Source organism: Anoplopoma fimbria, chromosome 19 (assembly GCF_027596085.1).
Source record: "Anoplopoma fimbria isolate UVic2021 breed Golden Eagle Sablefish chromosome 19, Afim_UVic_2022, whole genome shotgun sequence".
Classification (NCBI taxonomy): Eukaryota; Metazoa; Chordata; class Actinopteri; order Perciformes; family Anoplopomatidae; genus Anoplopoma; species Anoplopoma fimbria.
In genome coordinates, this window is record NC_072467.1 from 22303291 (window position 1) to 22328046 (window position 24756).

Below are 24756 nucleotides of genomic sequence, written 5' to 3' on the forward strand. Positions count from 1 at the left end.
AACCTACTTGATGTGGAACTGATTTCACCATTCACCTGGGAGACTTCTGGAGTCCTGAGGATTACTTTGATTTGTTCTGACATCTTACCACCTGGATGACTCAGAGGACACCACACTGGCATTTGGTAGGGAGCTACGTTATTGCCCGATAGCTGCAAAATGTACTCGGTATAAGCCACGACCTGTAGCTGCCAACATGGATTATATCAAGACTAGAGATCCAAAACAAAACACTCATGAACTGGGCTCCAGCTCTGCCGTGATTGCAGACGGGGCTGGAGTTTTTTAAAAACACGGCTTCCAGCCAAAACTGCACTTTATCGGGCTCCACTGACCTTCTAAAATCTGGGGGTATTTTTCTTCTTTTTTTATAAGGGGCGACAGCATGTCCAAGTCTGTAATGGTATAAAGGGGGAACAATGTTGTTTATCAAGTTGAAGACCATGATTTGGAGATGTTAAATAATATGTGTGTGTTACGCTGAACTTTAGAACTTAATGCAAACTTCCAAAATCACGAAATATACATTTTTAACAACACTATCACTCAACAAGAGCAGCATTTTCAGTGAACTGACGAGTGTAAGAAGCAAAATATCGGTTCATTTTGATCATTTATTATACAGGGACAACTGTGAGCGTGATATTAAAATATATATATGCTAAGTGCCCTAAGACCTCACACTCACATGGATATCAGAAACTTTGTGATAATCCATTGATCTCCATAAAGATATTATTCGACTCTCCACAGGTGGGTCAGAGTGCAGAGCTGTGCTTCAGAACAGCAGAGGATGGATTCAGTGCCGCGTTCAAAGACACTTCAGAAAAGGAGATACGTGAATTGAGAGGCAGTATTTCCGATGCTATCACACACAGAAGTGTTCTCATGGTCCACAAGTCACATTTTTATGCCGAGATCATAACCATGAGTCAGAGTTTTGGGAAAATATACGCACACATATCACTGTCATCATTATTTCAAAAGTACGAAATGCATCTTGTGTGAGTAACACTACTGCTGTATTGCAACTTGCCCAACTTTGAGTGTGTGAGAGTGTGTGGGAGAGAGTGTGTGTGTGTGTGTGTGTTGTGTGTGTGTGTGTGTGTGTGTGTGTGTGTGTGTGTGTGTGTGTGTTCGCTCCTTGACCTCTGGGGTCACACCTGTTACCTAGCTCAATCCCTGGCTCAGGGCGAAGGGGAGAGGTCAAGGGTCATGGTGTCACATGGCACTTCCCTCACAGATCTGTTACAGAGCCCGCATATACACATGCGTTCTGTCAACCAAGAAATGACCTAATATTTATGTCAGTGAACTTTCTCCAAAACAAATGTTTGTGAGATTCAGCTGGCGGACACATTTGGAAATGATGGCAGTTGGGCCTCCTGTGTCAATGAATACAGTATACTGAAAACACTTCTGATGAAAACTCAAATTGACATCTTTCAGGAGCACGTGTATTATTTTTTTCTACCAATCACAACTGCGATGGAGACGGAAGACAATATGATCAAGGAACAATGCTTTCCCAGTGAGGTTACAGGGGTTGGACACCGGCCAGAGCTGGTCGATGCTACGCTATGATTGGTCGGTCTGTGTTCGAGTGGCAAGACTTAGAAAAGAGTACGTCAAAAACATTTGGCAGTCAGTAAAACTTGTATGCAACCCATTGTAGAGAGACTGTGCATAATTCCACATCTTTGAAGTGGACCAAAGTGAGCACTCATACATTATTCAATAGTTTCCTCCCAAAATACTATTACGCCTCAGGTACACAAACAAAAAACAATGCTACTTCAAAAACCCACGACTTGATATATAAAGAAAAGTGCAGATTCACAAGTGTACACTAATGACTTAAAATGTCTTATTCCATTCAAATGAACCAATAACATGCCTTATATCGATTCCAAAATTCTAACTGAATGTGCTCAATGCTTTTTAAAAAAAAAAAGGTAGCTTTGCCATGTAATAGTGATGTTTAAAGATGCAGCACAAGCTCATTTAGCTAATCAGCGTATTGGAACATCATTTTTGGTAGTTTTGTTTCTCTGCTTTATCATTGAAATCCAAAGATTAGAATTAGTTCTATTGCTAAATGGCATCCGGTTCCTGTGCATATGGGTATCTGTTTGATGAACAAACAGTGATAAGCCTCGGCTCAGGTGAAGCCATTGATCTTTCCGGCAAACAAGAACAAGTTTCATTTCTATTCGCAATGTGAAGGGGACAGATTTTGCACGTCTCACTGCACAGCCATTTTCATGATGTGCCTTCAGTCCAGTGAGTCATCTATGATATTCCTGTTCAACAACAAAAAGAGCCTATTGTCACAGAAAAAGGTAATTTATGTCACATTTATGTCATTTCTCCTAACGCTGTTGTAATAGCACGGGTCGATACGAGAGCTGAATGTCCGTGAAAGGCAAATACAAAAAGGTGAAAGGCAAATGAAATACTTCAGACTGTTGAGCAGCTGCCGTGAGATAACAAACGTCATGAAAGGTTCTGATCATTTCTGCGTATACATCCTACAACTGTCTGACTTTATCTCTATCATTCACAGCTAATGCGAGACAGACACAAGTCCTCTTGCAGCCAATGCGGAAAAGAAAGATAAAGATCACCACCCAACACCATCTTCCCCGTTGCTTCCCACAAAAGAATCTCAGGTATGCTCACGATTCAGAAACGTAGGAAACAATCCGGCAAATATTTGTCCCACGTACTTTCAGGAACAGGGGCTTTATCGGAAGGCGAAGGCGAATCCGCCTCCCCGTCCACTTTAAAAACAGGTGAAGAAGTAACAATGCGGGACGCCTGTCTTTGTTGACACTGTTAGGCCACGAGCGGTAATCAAAACAAGAGCAAGTAAAAACAAGAACTGACGGCTGCAGTCCGACCAGAACGCACAAAGACGATCTCATTTATCAGCAGCCCAGTGTCAGTGTGGTTTTTTTTCAGAAGGGGCTGAGGTTTGTTGCAGTACTGTACTTCAACTTTCACTGGCCTGAACTTGTGACACCGAAACTGAAGAATGTTTCACTTTCGCAAACACATTCTCCCCACAAACAGAAGGGGTTTTGTTGTTCTTGTTATTGCAGAAGAATAAAAAGCTATTGTGGATTTCAGTAAGAAGCGCATCAGGGACTTGACTGATATGGATTTTGTTGGAGTGTGATGCTGTTGTTTATTTGCCCCTAAAACTGATAATATCTTATCTTTCAACCTGGACATGAGCATGTGTGGTGGAAATCGGGTCTAGTGCACACACACACACAATGTGGGATTTCTGTCTCCTAGAAAAGAAAACTTTCATTTTTTCATAGTTTCCTCCCTGAAAAAATATTTTTCAAACCTTTTCTGAACAATGAAAAACTAGATTTTGAAAGCAGTTCATGCGTACAGTCTGGTGCCTACTTGAGAACAATCCAAACCAGAATTACATGTTTTGATAACACTATGTCTCATCTTCAATCTGACTACACATTATGATATATTCTTAAACCTTCAGCAGCTGTCTGTCGGATCAAAAAGTCTCTAGACGGTGCAGAACTCACCTGAGACCACAGACCTGGACAGGTGAGAATACCACCTTTCAAAAAAAATCTCCACGTCTCTCCTGCAACCTCCAATTTGCCCATTAACACGCTTTACAATAAAATTATTTCATTTCTGTCGTCACTTGTCAGAGCTTGCATGCCCGATCTCCATTTTATGTGAGCAATGTGCTGTTGAAAATCAAACACTGTGCTGATACTGGCATCTTCTGTGTGTGTGTGTGTGTGAGTGTGTTTAATGCTCTCGGCTATAATTACAGTCTCCCTTTTTGATTTCCAGGGCCAGAGAGTAAGTAATGTTCCAAGTATGCCTCTGATAAAAAAAAAAAAAAAAAGAGCTCTGAAGTCTTTGTATTAAATGGCTTGTCTTGAGGGGGTAATATGGGGTAATGTTGGTTTTTTGTAAAAGTTTCAGAAAAACATGAGGAACCACAGGTTAGAACTTAAGATGGAAAAGGAGGACAAGATAGTTTGATTTCTCAACACCTGTAAATGCAATGAATGAGCTGCAACATTAAATTGTACCCTTTGCATAACATACTTACACTTGGTGACAGTGTGATGAAATAAAATCCATATTCATAAGCGTGTTGTTGCTGCTGCACACAGGAACACACAGATAAAGAGCTATGATTGGTCAGTCTGTGTTCGAGTGGCAAGACTTAGAAAAGAGTACTTCAAAAATCCATGACTTGATATATAAAGAAAAGTGCAGATTCACAAGTGTACACTAATGACTTCAAATGTCTTATTCCATTCAAATGAACCAATAACATGCATTATATCAATTCCAAAATTCTACCTGAATGTGATCAATGCTTGTATGTGTAATAGTGATGTTTAGCTCATTTAACTTGGTGCAGAAGTGAGTCTGTTTATGCAGGACGAAGAGTGGCGAATCTGGCAACCACAAAGCGTCATAGTCTCCTTTCCACTCATTCCTATTCATTCCTTTATTGTATCATGTTTAAAAACGCTGCATGTCCCAATTTTGGTAAACAAAGTTGTTTTTTTCCCCAAAACTATGTGCACGTTAAAGTAACTTTTTGGAGGCAAAACAAAAAAACAAAACAACTAAAAAACAAAAACTAAAAAACTAAAAGACAAAAAAACAAAAAAACAAAAAACTAAAAAACTAAAACTAAAAAACTAAAAAACTAAAACTAAAAAACTAAAAACAAAAAACTAAAAAACTAAAAAACTAAAAAACAAAAACAAAAAAAACAAAAAAACAAAACAAAAAACCACTCTTTAAGTCAGCATGTGTTGCAACATTACGCAGTCTTTAGACATTGTGCGTAAACCCAGAGCCCTACGCGTATTCACGACATTCCCCTGCTGCACAAACTGGGAAAAAAAAAAAAAAAAAAAAAAAAACAGAGTGGGACTTGTGGCTGAGACACTTTCACATTTGGTGCAAAAAAAAAAACTTTTCCATACCTTTCCAGAAGCCGATCACCTCCACGCTTAATCCCCCGGGTTTGACACCGTCGTCCTCGGCAGGAATAAGGAAAGAAATCCCCCCTGTTAGTGTGCGTGTGTGTGCGTGAAGCTCAGCTCCTGCCCGTGCCCGCGGCTCCTCTCTCTGCGTGGCTCCGGTGAACAGCCGCTGCAGCTTTTTCCAACCAGCTCCTGAAGCGGGAGCGAGCGCGCTGGGATACTGGGCAGGCCAAGGGAAACCGCGTGAACGCGCAATGTAGAGAATTTGAGCTCTGCTGTGGAAAATCCAGTCCAGAGACATTCAGACTGTTTGTTCTGCATTTATAATGATAAAAGAAAATAAATGAGTATTTTTTTCACTTAATCATATTTGTATATATATATATATATATATATATATTATTATTATTATTTTTTTATTTATCATATTATCTACCGTTTTTTTTTTTTTCTGTTCATTTTTGTTCTGCTTTATCATAATTTATTTTTTTTTTTTTTTTTATTTTGTCACTTTATCATATTTGCAGTAGTCTACCGTGAACGTTATATTCTGCAGCTGTTCACTATATTGTTATAACACTTTTTATTAATTTTTAAAAAATGTGTCTTTGCTGTGGAAAATCCAGTCCAGAGACATTCAGACTGTTTGTTCTGCATTTATAATAATATATATATATATATTTTTGTATTTTGTCACTTCATCATATTTGCAGTAGTCTACCGTGAACGTTATATTCTGCAGCTGTTCACTATATTGTTATAACACTTTTTATTTTGTAGAAAATGTGTCTCTTTGCTGTGGAAAATCCAGTCCAGAGACATTCAGACTGTTTGTTCTGCATTTATAATAATAAAATAAAATAATTTAGTATTTTTTTCACTTCATCATATTTCCAACCGTGAAGATAAGATCCAGATAAGATAAGATAAGATAAGATAAGATAAGATAAGATAAGATAAGATAATAATCTTTATTAGTCCTGCAGCAGGGAAATTTACAGGATTACAGCAGCAAAGAGGATAGTGCAAAACAAGAGACATAGTAAATAAACGCTATCTTCTGCAGCTGTTCACTATAATAATAATAATTAATAATAATAGTAAAAAAATTGGCTTTTCACAGACAGGGGTCACAAAGTGCTTAACAGCAGCGGGAATTACAGTCAGGACAAAAACAATTAAAAAAAAACAAGACATAAACATTAAAACGTGTTAAAATGGTACAGCAGACAGTCAATAAATAATAAAAACAAGTTTAAAAACAGACCTGGAGTATTATACAAAGGCCTTTCTAAAAAGGTATGTCTTAATCTGGCCTTTGAAAGAAGTCACAGATTCAATTATAACAAAACTTTTTAATTGGTTGATTATAATCACTTCCTTGAATTTAACATCTTGCTTATTTCATTTCTAAAGCTTTTCCTTGCCTATGTGCAGCACTTTCTAATTGCCTTTGAGAAAATAAAGCTGTCTTACCTTATGTGTAACTCTGTTTAAGACCTTTATCATGACAAATGTGTGCTGCACTACAGGTGCAATTAATATGATCATGGCTGCCTTTATTTAGCCATCATCAATATTATTTAGTGTGTTTCACACTGTGACAAGCCAACAAGTATGCAGAGAACAATATCTCTTTTCAATTTCACATTTAATATGTCTTCTTGGGATAAGTTTTTGAAAATGTGATGTGCTCATATAATGTGATGTATCATATCTGTATACAGATGTTTACAGGGACTCTGGGTGAGACACATTTCAGTAGCGCTCAATGTCCAGTGGTAGAAAAAGTAGGCTACATTTACTTTAAGTGCATATTTGAAGTGATTGTGCATTACGTGAGTATTTCCATCTGGTGTTACTTTGTGCTTCTTCTCCACTACATATCAGAGTGAAACCTTTTATTTTACTGCATTTATTCGACATCTGAAGTTATTTTTGCAGATGTTATTTTTGCAGATTTCCACATGCAAAACACATCATACGTTTAGGAAATATGAAGCGGTTTAAGAGTACACAAGCCAGAAGTAGTGGGTAAAGTTAGCTCTACTTTGGCCAGCTACAGTCTTTAAAATGTGTAAATGATAATTATAATGTGATAATTTATAAGAATAACAACCTGAAACATCATGGAAATAACTATTGGGCCATTCTTACAAGCCTACAAAACCAGTAATGATATTCAAAGTACATTTTTGCTGATAAATTTGATTTGAGGACTTTAAATTGTAATGGATCAATCATATATCACACATTTTGGTTTTGATACTTTTGCTCAAGTATATTATTTAAATACTTATGTTCATCACTGCCATAGTCCTTTTCAGTTTAACTGCATTGTAGCCTATCTCCTATTACTGTTTTATTCTTGGACATTATAAAGTACTTTGTGTTGCTGTGACATTTGTTCATCACAGTGTTCTTTCCGTTAATGCCTATAAAATAAAAACCCAAACCCACATTCACTGATGACAATTTATGAGACCACACTTCAAAGCAAAAATGATTTGAAGTAGTTAATTATCCAAAACCATGTTTGTATTTAAAAGACAGCTGACATCCGGATTAAGCAAACAGATGTGTGCCACACAAAGCCACAGTGAGTGTGTGCATTTTAGAGTGATTGAAAAGCGGTCAGCGTTTATTTCACTGACATCAAACCTCTCATAAGGGATAATGACCTCTGCATAGGAAATCCCCTCCTCTCCTGCTGCCTTCAGGTGCCGTTGGAAATGTTCTAATCAAACTCAAAAACCAAGTTCACATAACAAAACATAAACTGGTAGGTGGCAGTGTTACTGTAAAGTTATGATGTATTCCTTGTACATAATGTGATAATGTTTAGGATACAAACAGTTTTTGCAATAAATCACACATTTAGATTTGAAGTGAATGCTTCCCAATGCAGATTACACTGTGGTGGCTTTAACACTTGCTTCTCTGGAAAGTAAATTCCTGGAATTTATGTCTAGCAAATCAAGAGATAGATTGTTCACAAGTGACATTTATGACTTTAGAACTTGCATAAAAGAGCCTATGAGAAGAACCTGAAGGCAACATGCATTTGGGAAGAGGAGGAGGAGCTGAGCCGGAGGTTGACATGTGGGAATGACTCAAGTTTTTTTGCACATTCCACACATTGTTTCCTCCTCCTCCTCCTCCTCCTCCTCCTCCTCCTCCTCCTCCTCCCCCTGCCCCAGTACAGGGCACTGAGGCCAAGGCTTTTCCAGAGCTGGGAGAGATGGAGCGGATGATGTATTAAGGAAAAGGAAGGATGACTCGCATTTTCCGCTTTTGTCCCTTTTTAAGAGAACTAATTCTCTCATTCTACAGCTGAATAAATAAGCTGAAGTATGTAAACCTTTCTGGGTTTTGTATGTTTCGCCTGCATGCCTTACCTGCAGGAGGGAGCCCTGTTTGATGATTTAAGGACTAAGTCATAAGGACTTTTGCATTATATGCAAAAAATGTATTTCTTGCAAAGCATGCAATTTGACACTGTGTTGCTCAGCAGTTCCCACAAATAAAACCGCTTCTATTATCAAATGTGACACAGCCTTATTCAAAATAATCAACATCAAACACTTTGAGGCAAATTGAATTTCCAAGAAAATAAAGCAGAGCTTGAAACACTGGCGGCAGCAGAGTTATTTGTTGAGTCTGTGGCTGAGATGTTGTCAGAATCCGTTATAGCGACACAGTCACTCTGATCAAAAGGTCGAAAATGCAAGCGAGACATATGCAGCCTAGATAATCCAAGACACACCACCGTGTACAATCTGAGAAAGTGAGAGAGGGACAGCGTGTTGTGAGTAAGAGCCGGATGGAACAGATGTTTGAAGTGACTCACATCAGCAACACAGTCGAACAGAAGGACACTGTCACTGATGATGGAATAGAAGTTACTAATGAAATGTTCTGTTTTCCCTACTTTGGAGGTATGAGTCTCAATCTAAAGGGCAGATGAGAAAAATGTTATGTACCTCATCACTTTGTAGCTCACAAAACATTTGTACGTATAGAATAGTTTGCCCGTTGTCGTACCAACATGCTTCGCTACGATTGGGCTTCAAAGAAACTCATGATCATCTCTTTTTGAGCTGGAGGGATATCTGTCTCCTGTCAAATCCCTTTACTTTAATAAAACTCATTTCCTCCAGACATGATGAGAAACTTCCATTGATGTGGCATTTGGGAGACATTCTACCAGAAGACATGGGTTAAAGTCGTCTTTCACTGCAAGTGTCTGTCCCGCTTAAGTGTCTTTAAGCAAACCACAGAGGACACCAGCTGCAGGGCAGATGCTCTCCAGCTGCATAATATCTGACCTTAATGTTATACAGAAGCGGAATAACACGCTTCAAATGCCTCATAACAATATTAGGCCTAGTCATTGCTCTTAGAGTGGGGAAATCTTTTATTGAGAGATCATTTAGAGATTGGTCCTAAGTAAAGCAAACAGATTTAAGGCAACAAACTTTACTCACATACCAGGGGAAGGTGCGTCTTCATCACAGTCCAAAGTTTGTTGCCTTAAATCTGTGTGCTCCAGAATACTTCAGACCAAATCTTAGGGGTCCTGTTAGGAAACTCAACTGGGAATCATACAAAGATTCTTCCACTGAATTCGGGTCTGTTTGAAGTGGAACTTTAAGACGATACAGTATGAATTATTTAAAGTAATCTAAACGGGTTTAATAATAACAGATGATCCTGCTCATTTACAAATGATACCAAAAAGTACATGAAAAAGCTACTGAGTAACTGTGAATAGTCCCGTCACATCCGAGAGGTCAACAGTGGCCTTCAGCAGTGACTCTGAATTGAATACCTTATTGATTAAATAAGAATGGATTTTCTTGTCATCAGAAAACATGTTTTTTTTTTTTTTTTTTTTAAATCAATCCCTGTTGTATCTCACTGTAGATGGTTAAAAACGATTTCCATAAACAGCCCAACATAATCAAAAGCAAAGCCGCGTTGCCAACTCTTTGACCACGCCGAACAGAAGGTAGCTCATTCTGACCATATAAGTGCATGTGATTGTGCTAACAGAAACCATTCTAGACACCGGGAGCGTGGAGTGCCAATTCAGCACATGACGCCTGACTCATCCTCTCTGCTGTGAGTCACTGCCTCCGCTCCTCTGGTCCAGGATCTGTGGCTCTTTGCTGGCAACTAAGGCCCCCACTCCATGGGCGGGAAACCGGTCAAGGATGAAGATCTGGTCCTGCTGAGGTGGGTCTTTCCTTTTTTTAAAGACAAATACTGGGTGTAATGAACATTTTGTCACGTTTTCAAACAGATTTATGGTGACGGATTAGCCGCTTGAAGCTGGCAGAAACGGGTCAAGATAAGGAATTAAAACTCAAAGTAAAACTTGATAACAAGGTATGCGCTATTACCCTTCACCATTTATCCACTTCCTCCATTTTCCGTGTTGTTTTTTAGCAGCTTTGGGGCAACATCAAAGCTAAAATATATAAATAAATAAGCTGTGGCTAAGCTCATTATACAAATGAGCTTTGGGGTCTACTGCACACACCAAGCAGTTAACATGTGAAAGATGATCCCAGAAGTTAGAAGGTAAACAACTCTAATAAGGTAGAGCGTGTCTCACTGGTCACAGGAGAAAGTCCCACAGCACATCTAACACACTGAAGGGCTACTGTAAGATCTGTTTGAATTTTGCATTTTTTTTTTTTTTTTTGCCACAGCAGCAGCAGCAGACGTGTGGATGGCGAGGTCGGTCGACAAGAAAGAATTATCTCAACAACAGCTGGATAAACTGCCATGAAATGTCGTTCCAGCAAAAAAAAAAAAAAAAAATGGTCCCCAGAGGATGAATCATCATTTCTTAAGTGATTATCTGACTATTCCCTCAAAACCATAAAGTTGACATCAGTGGTTTTTTTTTAGCAAAATGTCTCAACTATGTCATGGTGATTGATACAGATATTCATGGTGCCCAGAGGATTAACTTTAATGACTTTGGTGAACCTTTATCATTTCATCTAGTGCTAATCGCAGACAAAAGTTTTCCCTTCATCATTGGAATACTTTAAACTACTTACTCTAAACTTTGTACAGATATTCATGGTCACCAGAAGATTTCCACCACGAAGTTATAGCTTTTCATTTAGTGCTATCATTGTTTTATGACCAAATACCTACAAAAGTAGGGACGCTCCATTATTTTCAGTTCAGTGCTAATTTGCAAATGTTAGCATGCTAACACAATACACTAAAAATGGTGAAAAAGGTAAACAGTATACCTGTTAAACATCAGCATGTTCATTTTTTTCATAGGAACGTGTTAGCATGCTGGTGTTAGCATTAAGCTAACAGAATGGCTGTGCATAAGTGCAGCCTCACAGAGCCGCTAGCGTAGCCGTATATTGACACATAGTACTGTACACATTGGTCACACATGGTTGCTGCAGCTCTATTGCTCTATTTCCTGTGACTATAAAATTATATTACTTCTAAAACAGGCTGGCATTTAATCTGCTTCCAGGTTGTAAAATGTCAAACTTTCATAACAACCTGTAAGTTGCCAAAGTCCTCTCCACACGGCCTCACTTAGCTCTGAACAACTGGACCTTTGCATCCAACACGTTAAACAGAAACTTGGATTCCTTCAAAGTCCGCATATATTTTGAGTATCATTTTGGTCATCTATTGTGTATAACGAGCTCACTGTATCAGCCAACATACTCTCCTGTGGGAACAGAACATCTGTTAGGGACATTGTTGGATTTAACACCGTGACACATGCAGCCATTGTGGACAGGAAGTCTCAGCTGGCAAAAGAGTAAATGGGCATCCGTGTATGGAAACAGGAAGGGCTCATAATACCAAGTCAAAAAAGAAATAAAGTACTATGTTATAAACTTGATATTTGGCACCCAAGCTAACTGGCTAACAGCTCCTGATCAGACAAATAGGAACATTCATTTTAAATTTACAACGAATCCTAATAAATCTACTAAAGAGAATTTATGGCACTCATCTACAGACATTTTGTTCCTCATTCAAGGCCTACGAGTGGGAAAACCCTCCAACACGATACAGTAGGTCATTGTTCCCCAGAGCTGAGTGCAGCTCAGCGGCAAACAAACCGCAGAGTGCAAAGTCGTTTGTGTCTCTTTCTCCAGATTCTGGTAAATTACAGCAGAGCTGTTAAATTGACTTAACCAATCCAAATCCTCTTGACTCCACATCCACTGTAAGTAAATAAGCTTTGGCGCTGACAAAGCACAATCCCACACAGTGACGCATTACAGAAGATTAGCCTCCTAGTTATTTTTTGATACAGTAGACTTCAAAACTGGGCTGTTTAAAAAGTCAACAATTCTCCCTAGTTTGACAAATCACAAACGGGAGATGCAGCATTTAGTTCAGTTAATAATTAAACTAGTTTTGATATTTGTATTACAAATTTCAGACACACCATCAAAGAGAGATCTTTGTAACGCACGACCGGAACTGTTATATAATGTAGAGAAACTTTGAGACTTCCTGAATAAGAAAAAAACAAGAAATCTGGTCGCAATGGTGCCAAGAGTATCCAACTTTGATTTTTCATTTCAGTGCAAACACATTCCCAGCATGTTATGAACCTATCCCAACAAACCGACTGCTCAAATGTAAATACGTTTATTGAAAACACAAACAATTTTTCACACAGGAAAAAAAAAAAGAAAAGGAAATGGCACATGTTTTTCTTCAACAGAGTATGAAAAAGCAAAGTCTGCTCAACAGTATTCTTGGATATGGTGAATACAAACCCACTGACACATGTTTCTTTCATCAGATCATCTTTGATATCGCTTCAGATACTGTTGTGGAAGCATTTTTGCTAAAAAAAATGGACAGCGAAGACAGAACAGGAGCAACGAGTGACATAAAAACAGCTTCATGTCCTACCATTCGAGTATTTTACAAAACAAACTACAGCTATATTAAAGTGTGAACAGAGGTGGTGGTTTTTTTTATGTAAAACAATAATAAATAAATATGAGACGCTACATCACCTTAGCGGAGTAATAAAAGATATTTTTAAAAAATCAATCGGGATGACAGGCCGACAGGAAGATTCACCGTGGAGGAGCAGCCTCTACCGAACGGCGCTGCGAATCTCAATCCATCAAATCGGTGGGACCTGGTCCAATTATCTGGGGGTAAAAGCATGACAGCAAAAGACACGCTCATTATTCATTCACGGCTGAAACACTTAAAAAAAAGCTCTCCAACAGCTAATAAATGGACCTCGAGGTGAAACGGTTTGTCTTTGAGGCTAATTCATTTGAGTCGGCCAGACTGAAGAATGAATTCGAAGGCCTCCTTTAAAAGGCATTCAGTTTAATTAGCAAGATAATGAATCATAAATAAATAAGTCATTAGATTAGTCGATAATGTAAAGTCATCAGTTTAAACTCTAAATTCATTTAAATTCCTTCGAAAACAGGCTCTCACCTGTCCAGACGGTTGACCACGTCCCTCACAGTGTTGATGAGATGCTCGTTCTCTTGGGGGCTGCTGACGATGATGCTGTGGAGCTTCTTCATGTACGAGTCGATGCTGTCGAGAGTGGGCGTCTCTCCACTGGCTGTAGGGGTATGAACAGGTACGGGATGTCAGTACTTCAAAATGTCCCAATCTTTCCCCCCCAGGATGACGCAAATCTTTAAAAAGGTTTCATTTAATAAGCTGCCAAATGTGACACTTGAACCGGGGTTGACAACAACATGAGGTTGCTACTGATGATATTGTGTTTAATTATTGTTGTGAAGTTTCAATTATTTCTAATTACTGCCCGCATAGTCTGTGAAAACCTTTAATCAGCCTCTGTGTTTACAGCTATGGATGACAACGCTTTTGCTGTAAGCAACATCATCCCACGACTGGGTCAAAGAGTTTAAATGTGGTTCAAAACACTTATCAAAACCATCTAGAAATGTGAACAGAAATGTGAACATATTTAATATTGCGCAGGTGCGATGTTTATCATCTCAAGTTGTCAGCTGGTGCCGATTACAGAGAGAACCAATAAAAACTGCGGTAAACATGCTTATACTTGAAAGAAGCTTTGATGTTACGGGTTATTCATTTATCGAGACTTTCTCCTAAACTGAAGTTGCCCCAGAGCTTCCCTGAGGGCCGGCTCGGAGTGGATTTTGCAATCATCTTTCATCGTCAAGCTCTTATGAAATGATTCCAGTGGCGTCAGTGTGTGCTGTTTGCAGAGTCCGTGTCTCACTGCTCTGTGTGTGTGTGTGTGTGTGTGTGTGTGTGTGTGTGTGTGTGTGTGTGTGTGTGTGTGTGTGTGTGTGTGTGCAAGGAATACAAATAGATAATGAACAGATTAATCCTAAGAAGGGCACGGCTAGTCTCTAAAAGAACAGCAAGGGGTTCGGCTGTAACAGTCTGTTTGCGTCTCTCGGAGTATAAAAGCACAGTAAACACAGTGGGTGTATGAACACGCCTACATTATTATTCATGTTTCATAAGCTCAAAACTCTGACTCTCTCACTAATAGTTCACTTCAGTGTTTCTGTGTGTGTCTAGGGATGGATTACTGCTATGGGATATCAATACTGGGCTATTATGTGCATTATTCTTTCAAAAATGAAAGCAAAGCAATTTCATTTGATTTCCCCCCAAACACAGCAAAATGTTTATTATTTAAAAAAAAAAGGACTATATTTCATTTTCAGCCAAGATTCCTAAAACAAACGGTCGAAGTCTAAAGTGTCGTAAAAGATGAGACTTGAACTCTTTATCAGCAAGTATCTGACAAATTTAGGATTTTGGGGAAAAGCCCGACCTAATAAAATCATATTGCATGGTGTTGAGTCATTTATCTTCTTTTTATTGAAACAAAAAAAATAAAAGCAAAAGAGCTCTATTTCAAGAATTCCCCTTGTTTGAAATGGATACAAGTGAAAAGAAATCACAACTCAACAGGTGAAAACTGCTGGAAATGTTGATTTGTTTGTTTTGTTTGTTGGTTCACCACTGAATTTGGCGTCATTGGTTCTCACCTGGCAGAGGCACGGAGGAGAAGCTGGAGGTGAGCGCCTGGCGCAGCGTCTCCAGGTGTTGGTGGAGGAGCCCGTTGCGTCCCCTCTCTTGCATCACGTCGCCCTCCAGCCTCTCCACCGCCCCGCGCATGCTCTCCACGTGTTTCTGCAGCGCCGCGTTGCGCTCCTCGTACTCCATGTTGGTCTTGCGCAGCTGCCGCATCTCCGCTTCACGTGCTGTTGAGGAGAATACGCAGAAGGAAGTTTAAAAACCCCGACGATACAAAAGAGGAGGAGCCTGGGAGAGACGATACAGCAGTCGGTGCCATCATTCATTTTTGATTTGCTCGGGTAGAGGAGCGTTATTTTAAAAGTTTAGGGCCGTGGCTGAGTTCGGTGGACTTTGGTTCTATTCTGGGACGACGGAGCACTATATCAAAACAATGTTCTCTTGAAGTGGCAGAGGGATGTGTTTAGGGCGCTTTACCTTTGCTGTGGTTGAGAAACTCCTCTGTGAAGATCGGTATGTCGAACACGGTTCTGTCCTTCCCTTCCGCATCCTTCTGTTGACAGTGAGAGGAGAGAGGACGAGCTGAACAGAGGAAACATACGGCCGCACAGGACGACAGCGAGAGACGGGTCATTTATCTAGCCGGCCGTTAGGTGGGTGGATGGGTAATTGATTTCATACCTGGCCACGGGGGAAATACACTGATACGGTTGAAGAAATGAGGAGGGGGGAGGCATGGGAGGGAGGGAGGGGGAGTAATTTCATCAACGGTGCTGCTAAGAAATCAAAAGGCCCCTGGAATGGTTTGCAATAAAAAAAAAAAAAAAAAAAAAAAAAAAAAATGTGTTTCACAATAGCAGCACAAGATGCAGTGCAGGTTTCACTTGTTTAATTCCCCTCCTCTGAAAGAATGCATCATCCTTCCTCATTTCTTTACATAATGAAATTTAATGCTGACCCCCCCCCCCCCACCCCCGTCCTTTTAAATCTACAGGGAAACACTGGTATTCCCACAAGAATGCTGATTCCACTAAAAGTCACCTTGACCATAACCGCTTTAGGAGTATGCTATCAGACTCACAACGCCAACCGCTTAAATCACTCGCAGAAGTTAATAAAAATGAATTACACACTTAGTGGGAGCCGAGTGTTTGGATTACCAACACAAACACAGCACCGAAGCGGATTAGCTCAGCTTTAGCGTTGCAACAATAAGCACTTAATGGGAAGAGTTAGAGGGCGGGTGGTGGGGACACACACACACACACACACACACGCACGCACGCACGCACACACACAACAGATTCTGGTTCCTGGGTGAGAAAATAGCAAAAACAGACTCCAGCTGTGATTACACAAACTCACAATGAATGAAACTAATGATATACAGTACCAGTCAAAAGTTTGGACACACCTTCTCATTCAATGGTTTTTCTTTATTTTTTCTTTTTTTCTACATTGTAGATTAATATTGAAGACATCCAAACTATGAAGGAACACATATGGAATTATGTGGTAAACAAACAAATGCTCAACAAACCAGAATATGTTTTATATTTTAGATTCTTTAAGCTAAAAAAAAAGTGAACCTGTACAAATACAGTAGCAGTCAAAAGTTTGGACACACCTTTTGATAAATTGTGATTTAAATTCAAACCTTGTTGATAAAGCATGTACACAGATATTTTGAGGACACGGTCTGTTCTAAAAAAAATAATTGGTTTGAACTTTTTCAATATCTGTTTTTGCACATTACGCCTACGACAGCGTGTCCGGCCGTTTACAACGCAACGCTGCGCCATTTTGAGCCAAAGTTTTGTAGCTTTGTTCGCTGTATGGGGATTGCCTGACAGTGTTCTACTTGCTGTTGACTATTTTGTTTTGTCATTTTCAGTAAATATTACAATATGGAATGTGTATTTTGTCAAGTCTAATGTCATATGATTCAAGTCCACACCTCTGGGAGAGACAGATAGACCCAGGAATATAACTTAAGTAATATCAATCCATCACAATGTTTCACTGAGTAAAGCGTCATAGGCCAAATTGGTCAACTGCTATTAAATATAATATGTATTATTAATGGCAGGAAAGAGTTACTGACCTCGTGAAGAGCCTCGTTGGCAACCTGGTGCCCAACATCTGGAAAGGAAGGAAAGAATAAAGCAAAGAGCACAGCAGATGATTAACGTTTCCTCCGGCGCAGCGAGCCTTTGCCAGATCGTGAACCGACAGAATAAATGACAGTAACACAGAATAAACAACTTGACTGAAAAGAGTCAGAGCTCCGACTTCAGTTAAGCATTTCTTGCCGAGGCAGAGCCGTTCATGTCGTCGACATTTCTTAATATCCAGACGTAGATTTCTCCCCAGTAGCAAAAGGAGGAAGAGATAATGTAGGCCATGTGTTGTGTGAGCACAGTAAGCTGAACTATAACTCATAACCTGAACTAATATGAACTGGATAAGTATTTCATTTTCCTTGCCACATTTCCATTGACTCAGCAAAAAGCAAATAGTGAGACTTCGAGTTCCGACGCCAAATAATGGAACATATGCAAATTTTGTAGACATTTTGCAAAACTCTGCAGAAAGTTTCAGGGTGGGAAAGGAAAAGGAATTCAGACGCCGAACCACATAATGCCACTGACTGCTTGTTGCATTGTGGGACACAGATTCATGTTCATGTTCAGTCAACCTGTCCAGATCTCACCAGACAGTTTAAGTATTTGACTTAGACGGCAGTGCCTTGATATAATGGCGGCTGGCTGTCAGACTAGCTCGCCTCGGGCTGGCCGATGCCGTCTTATCCCCCATGCTGCTCTCCTAAGCAGGCCTCACCTCCCCTGTGTCTCTTGCCTTTCTGCTTCTCCTGGACCTTCCTGGTGAAATGTTTGTAGGCCTCCGTCTTCTGGTACTTCTCCAGCTCCCGCATGTAGCGCTCCTTATCTCGCTCCGCCTCCTCCAAGTATCGCTGCCGGGAGAAGAAAAAGAAAGGTGAGAAGGGGCCGCCGAACAAATAAAGGGAAATGAGACGATGAGGATGAGGGAGGATCGTGGGTGAGATGGCCTCGACGAGTGGGAGTAATTATTTCTAAATCAGGATTAGTTCCTGCTGAAAGACAAAAATCTGTCATTTCCATTTTTTTTTTTAATAAACTACATTCGCTCGAGGCTTGTAATGGGAAAATAAGGGTATTGTAATATCATTAGTTTGGGAATTAGAGGAAACACTAGAAAAACAATATTCATGCAAAGGCTTTAGTCTCAGGATGCTGGCATATCTGACTCAGCTCTGAACTTGTGGTGCAACAGAGTGAAAAAAATCTGCAGCAAAGCTCTCTGGGTTCTATCCCACCTCTGGATTTAAAAACAAAACATGTCTGGATTTCCCCGATCTTCTCTGGAAAGAAAGACAAAAAGAAAACTTTGAATAACAGCAGCTGGGCGTGGAGTGTTTTGCGAGCTGAAAGAGCTGGGGAATCATGTTAAATAACATGTGGAGCATTGTTTCTAAAAGACAGAATTTAACGTTACAGTATAAATATGACTTATTTCGGATGAATTTATTGACGTGGAAACTGTTTATCCCTGGTTGAAGCTAAGCGGTATCTATCTTTGCAGTGCAATAAAAAAATGTTGTGAAAAATCTACCTTAACATGACCGTAGTAATGGTTCTATCACTACAAGAGAGCAACTCAATCCTTTGTATTTTGCATCTCTGTCTGGTGTTCTTGCATCACAGTTGAGAGCGTATCTAGGACACGATACGAGACGCCATCAACTATGACAAGACAATCTGTAAAAAAGGACGCCAATCTGCCAAACACGGTCATGTGTAAGTCGGTGTTTTGTCAGCTCAAAAGCACCGACACCATGGACCCAACACGCTTTTGTTCCAACAATGTTTTTGTGCACAGGAAAAAAAGAATTGTTGCGAGTCTCCGCTGGTTTGAGAGCGTTAAATGTGGCTGGGGAGAGTTTTAAGTGAAGGCATGTTTTCAGATGAATATTTCAGTCCAGTCTTTTGGGGCTCTGTTGGTACAATAACTGACAGCCAAAAAGTAAGGGCAATTAAAAATCCACCACCTTGTTAATCAAAAGATGAACAGATTTGGCTGCTGGCTGCTATTTCCTCGGGTCTGTTTAGTTTCATCCACTGCTTTCTCAAAACTTTGATTGACCCAGTTTTTCCTTATTATTGCACTACTTAGGGATGTCCGGATCAAGTTGTTTTTTTTGCCGCTGATCCGAGATATTTAAAACAAGTACAAGTACATTAAACTTATTCAAATCAATCCAAAGTATATGCTTAACAATTAAATAGCTTTGAGAAGAGTAAAGATCTGCCTGCATCCAAGCTGTTCCTTAATGTTTTCTCATTTTTTTATGACAGAGCATAAATGAGCTAATCCTCTCTGAAACATTTTTGGCCTCGTCTTTGTATTCCTCCCTTTAAACGTTTCCTCCAGTGTTTGTGGTTTTGGAGCCTCCTTCGTCTGATTTAGTTGAATGAACTTTACTTTATTTAATATTATCTTTTGCGTGGATTACATAAATAAATTGGCTTTATGCTCGTGGTGTTTTTGTGTCACTCGCAGAGGTGTGGTGAGTGTGGTTGTCGTTGAGATTGGATTGGAACATCCCTTGCACTAATCCACATAATCTTTTTTTAGATAATCTTAAACAGAGTGGCATATACAGTGGAAAAGGAATCAAAAACTGCAGAACTTTGAGACATGATTTTCACTGTACGTGTGATCCTGTCTGGAGCTTCTCCACCCACCTGCTTCTCCTCGGGGGGCAGCTTGCTCCACTCGTTGCCCAGCATCCTGGTGATCTCTGGAAAGGGCACGTCAGGACGCTCCGCCCGTAGCTGCTCCCGTCTGTCGTTCATGAAGCGGACGTAGCCCGTAAGTGGAGCCTTGGGTGCGTTGCTGTCCTTCATTGGCTTCTTCCTCTTCCTCCCTTTGGTCCAGTTGCCCCGTCTGGGCTTCTACAAACATAACAACAACAAAAAAGCTGATATCTTTTTGAAGTTTCAGATAGAAATCCCTCTTGGAGTTTTGAATTGGGGAAAAAACTGAAAAATATGTCATTTGATACCTGTGGGTTCAGCTCTTACCTCATCTCCATTTCTCTGGCTGTTGTTGTCGGCATTGGCTGCAGGAGGGGCTGTCTGCTCCTCCATGACTACGGGGGAGATCTGGAGGAGAACAGAGGGAGATGTTAGAACAGGACACGACACAAACCAGCACTGTAAGAGCTCAAAACCTCACTGGTATCTTCTGGGAAGGCCAGTGGTTGGTTAGGTTATGTTGAGGCTTGTGCTATCTTGGGGATCTAGATTAAATAAAAATGGGGGGACACACTGCCGCCCCGTGAAGGTGGGTTAAGCACTTTTTGAGCCAGGGTGGGACGGAGGTTTTGTCACCAGGGATGCTGCCCAGCCAGGAAATAGAGCGCAGACTGTTCCCTCCGCAGCAGTATCAGCTTTTCTGAAACACACCCCCCCCCCACAGTCTTGGCTCCAAATCTCCTCTTGGCCAGCGCCGTTTCCTCTAATAGAAATGTCTTGATGCTATCAATCATTATTGAGCAAGTGAAGAAAAAAAACAAAAACTGCAACCCAACTTGTCAGACGCTATTTTAGCCTGATTTCAACAGGAGGAAGTAGTGTTATGGAACTGCCTCTTAATTAGAGATAAGAGAACGGCACATGCTAAAAAAAACATGTTCTCTAGCTGAACTTCTGGTCTGACTCAGCTTTAAAGAGACTTTGTAGTCAAAACATCAGAAAACTGTGTTAAAGCTTGAAAATACAATAGTTTTGACTCTGATCTAAGAGTTAAGAAGCATGCTGACTCAGAGTACTTGTGGGCTAACAGCTCAGGTTGAGTTCTATAAATAGGAACAACATCCTTGTGTTTTAACCTTTGACCTCCTCTAAATCGCTACGTGGGAAGTGAGTCTCTGCATCCTGGATGTGGTTTCTGCTCCCTGCCAAGTACTGTGGGAAAAGGCACAGGGGAATTAGCTGGTCTACCTTCAAAACCCCCTTTTTTGGGAAAGAGAATATGTTTTCTCTACAGCAAAAAAGTTTACGTTGATGCATTATGTGAGTTTCTATTGACACCTAGAAAAAAATGCTAAATCACAGATACTGCCAAAGAAAAGTGTCACCTGTGCCATGAAGCTTATTAGAGAAAAAAGTTTAGCTATGAAGAGAAAACTAAAAGTGATAGTATATCTGGTGTTTCTCTTTCCAAGCAGATAACTGTGCCACAGCGCCACCTGCTGGAGGAAAGCAGTCAGTGCATGATCCAATGATAAATACCTTTATTACTAATACACTGTATTCAATGTTTCACTTGTTCAGGGTGGTGTTAACCACTGAAACTAAAACCACAACTTTATGTATTTAAATGGTAAACAATGTGACTAATGTTATTGTATGTTAAAGCATTTTAAATCACCTACAAAAGGATCCTATCATCCAAAATAGACTTTATTTAACATCTCAGAACAACAGCATTAAATACCACAACAGGTAATGTTTGCATTCAGGGTTCTTTGTTGGTTGTATTGACATGAATGTGTGGCCCTGTAGCATCAATGCTAACGTTATGCTACATGATTTGTGTGTAAATGTGGTGAAATATCATAACACTGACCAGGAAGTGGACATAACCAGATGTTAAAGTACCAACTCATGTGAGATATTTAATTGGCATTGATGTAATCCACACTGCATACCCCAAATGAGCAGCATGCTAACTGGGGTGCTAACGCTAGCTAGCTAGCTAGTTAGCTTGGCTGGCTAGCTAGCGTTAGCACCCAGTTAGCTGGTGTTTAATGCTTCTGTTTAGTGTGTGATTTGAGACATGGTTCAGTTAAACACCTCAGTGTGCGTTCAGTGAAACGACGGTACGAGTGGGAGAAAACTGACCTGAGGAAACGCGATCCCGTAGCTGAGAATCTACTCACTGGTCCTCTTAATCAAAACAATAGCTGCTGCAGCGGCGACCGCGTAGAGCCAGAGCGCCTAGACCAGGCACGTCGCCATGGTTACGGCCCGCCCTGCAAAATACTGTCTGTTTTTTTATTTTTTTTATTTTATTATATGGGATTTGAGTTTGTGCTTTATTTGAGATGAGAATCAAAAAAATATATTTTTATTTAGAAAATAAATACAATAAGGAATGTAATATGTTGAGGCACATCGCCATGGTTACGGTCCGCCCTGCAAAATACTTGTCATTTCTGTCTGTATTTAAAAAATATATATATATTATATGGGATTTGAGTTTGTGCTTTATTTGAGATGAGAATAAAAAAATATATTTTTATTTATAAATTAAGAACACATACAATAAGAAATGTAATATGTTGAGGCACGTCGGCATGGTTACAGTACGCCCTGCAAAATAGTTGTCATTTCTGTCTGTTTTTTTAATTTTATTTTATCATAAATGTTTTATAAAATAAATATAAGGAATTATATGTTGAGGCATATGGGATTTGTCATTTCTGTTTGTGTGCTTTATTTGAGATGAGAATAAAAAAATATATTTTTATTTATAAAATAAATACAATAAGGAATGTAATATGTTGAGGCACGTCGCCATGGTTACGGTCCGCCATTTCTGTCAAAATACTTGTCATTTCTGTCTGTATTTTAAAAATTTTATAAAATAAATTATATGGGATTTGAGTTTGTGCTTTATTAGAGATGAGAATAAAAAAATATATTTTTATTTATAAAATAAATACAATAAGAAATGTAATATGTTGAGGCACGTCGCCATGGTTACAGTCCGCCCTGCAAAATACTTGTCATTTCTGTCTGTATTTAAAAAATATATATATATATTATATCGGATTTGAGTTTGTTGTTTATTAGAGATGAGAATAAAAAAATATATATTTTTATTTATAAAATAAATACAATAAGAAATGTATTATGTTGAGGCACGTCGCCATGGTTACGGTCCGCCCTGCAAAATAGTTGTCATTTCTGTCTGTTTTTTAAATTTTATTTTATCATATCGGATTTGAGTTTGTGCTTCATTAGAGATGAGAATAAAAATATATATATTTTTAAATAAAATAAATACAATAATAAATGTAATATGTTGACTATTTACTGTCTTGTTTCTGATTCAGCCTATTAAAGGTTACACACCAGCACCTGCAATGGTTTGTTATGTTAAAAGCAATTCCAACATGATGTCCTTTAAATGTGAATGGGGGAAACCAACACAAAGAAAGTCATAATGAGTGTAATTACAACACTGTAATTGGTAATTACAGCAACCCACTCTAGACATTCTAGTTCTACATCCTCCCCACAGATCACCGTCTTCTTCGTGTACACAGTCCCGGTGTCTTTGAGGGTGTTGCCGCCCCCTACTGTTAGTTCCGCGTATTACATCTCTGAAAATCCATTTCCAGTGTTGATTCTCTGGGGAAATTTCAAGCTTTATTTATCAGACGTGGAAGTAGGCTACGCACCAGTGCTTGCAAGAAGCATCAAATGGATGAGAGGAGGAAATCTTTCATCTGATCTGGACCCGCTTGTGCAATATGATCCAATGAGCAGAGCTGGCATGGCTTCCACCTTTTTTGTAGTTTGTAGGGCATTCCTTCAGGCCTATGTTGCAGCTGCAATTTGAAATACTGCCATGCACTTTTTTTTTTTGCAGTTTGCCCTCCTCTCTCTGTAATTGATAGTGACTGTTTGAGACACACACACACACACACACACACACACACACACACACACACACACACACACACACACACACACACACACACGTAACAGTGCTTGCAACCCTGAGGTACAATCAACTCCTGGAAGCAATCATATCCTCATATTACACTGAGCTTCCACACCACATTGATAAATGATTTCATTCATATGAGAAAATCACACTGCTCGTGGAAGCTGCCCCTCTCAGCTCAACCTCATCTCAGTGGGCTAATACGGAATGTTTGTGGACGGGAAAAACACACGATTAATAATGAAGCTCCCAACCGATTTGAGACTAGAGAGATAGAAAATGAGAGTGAGAGAGAGTGAGAAGACTAATACTCTAATTCCAAATTAACAGATCACAAATTAACCAATACCCAGGCGGGAGTAAACCTAACTGTGGCAACAGTCTAATTGAAACTTTGATTGCAATCTCATCGCAATTACCCAGAGTTAATCCAACCCAATTCTCAGGCTCATTACACTTAGAGGTTCGGCAAAGTTCAGAAAATAAAGTCGCAAATGAAGCCAAGACATTTAGCTCGGAATGCTCCTTAAATTTCTCCCATATCTTTTACATAATCAAATCAATTTCCTGGGGACGTAAGAAATGTATTCCCAGAGACTCTTCAAAAGAAATATATATATATATATCAACATAACAGGTCTGAAGATGCTCAACCACCATTTATGTTATGAAGCCCTTTAATATTTATTTGTATATCTCTGTCGCCCTAAATCTTATGCCACGTTTTCTGACGTTTTACGGCTTCACCATTTCATCACAACTTATATATTTAGAATCTTACGGATCATTTTATAATAATTTGCCGAAAATGCATGACATACTTGGTATCTTTTGGAAATTTTTTCAATCTCCATTAGCACGTTTTTTCAGCTGAACTGCATGGAATGTAATGATTTACGTACTGGTCAGTGGGAAAACAAAACGAAAACATCCACAT

General features: G+C 39.5%; 2 protein-coding genes across 4 annotated transcripts in view; both read right to left on the reverse strand.

Annotated features, from left to right (window-relative positions):
* peak1 (pseudopodium-enriched atypical kinase 1) overlaps positions 1-5260 on the reverse strand; it is a 102009-nt gene extending 96749 nt beyond the window's left edge. Inside the window, 1 exon segment of the mRNA XM_054620091.1 lies at positions 5001-5260. The gene's annotated coding sequence lies outside the window, so the exon portion shown is untranslated.
* A 7399-nt stretch (positions 5261-12659) lies between these two features.
* hmg20a (high mobility group 20A) lies at positions 12660-22087 on the reverse strand. Of its 3 annotated transcripts, none has more exons than XM_054620096.1 (9): positions 21986-22087; positions 20162-20242; positions 19823-20032; positions 17895-18009; positions 17140-17177; positions 15513-15588; positions 15047-15262; positions 13479-13611; positions 12660-13177 (listed from the first exon to the last, which is right to left on the reverse strand). In XM_054620096.1, the coding sequence occupies exons 2-9, from the start codon at positions 20225-20227 to the stop codon at positions 13174-13176; spliced, it is 858 nt and encodes a 285-aa protein (XP_054476071.1). In that variant the 5' UTR covers positions 20228-20242; positions 21986-22087; the 3' UTR covers positions 12660-13173. The 3 variants fall into 3 exon arrangements, with proteins under 3 accessions (XP_054476071.1, XP_054476069.1, XP_054476070.1); XM_054620094.1 differs by having other exon boundaries at positions 17877-18009; XM_054620095.1 differs by lacking the exon at positions 12660-13177 and having other exon boundaries at positions 13475-13611; positions 17877-18009.
* Positions 22088-24756: the final 2669 nt, after the last annotated feature.

Bases quoted from the DNA above. Each gene is read 5' to 3' on its own strand.
- hmg20a (XM_054620094.1), bottom strand. From the start codon at position 20,227: ATGGAGGAGCAGACAGCCCCTCCTGCAGCCAATGCCGACAACAACAGC. The intron at 20,033-20,161 runs GTAAGAGCTGAA...TTATGTTTGTAG, and splicing joins GCCAGAGAAATGGAGATGAG to AAGCCCAGACGGGGCAACTG. The intron at 17,178-17,876 runs GTGAGGCCTGCT...CTTCCTTTCCAG, and splicing joins AGGCAAGAGACACAGGGGAG to ATGTTGGGCACCAGGTTGCC.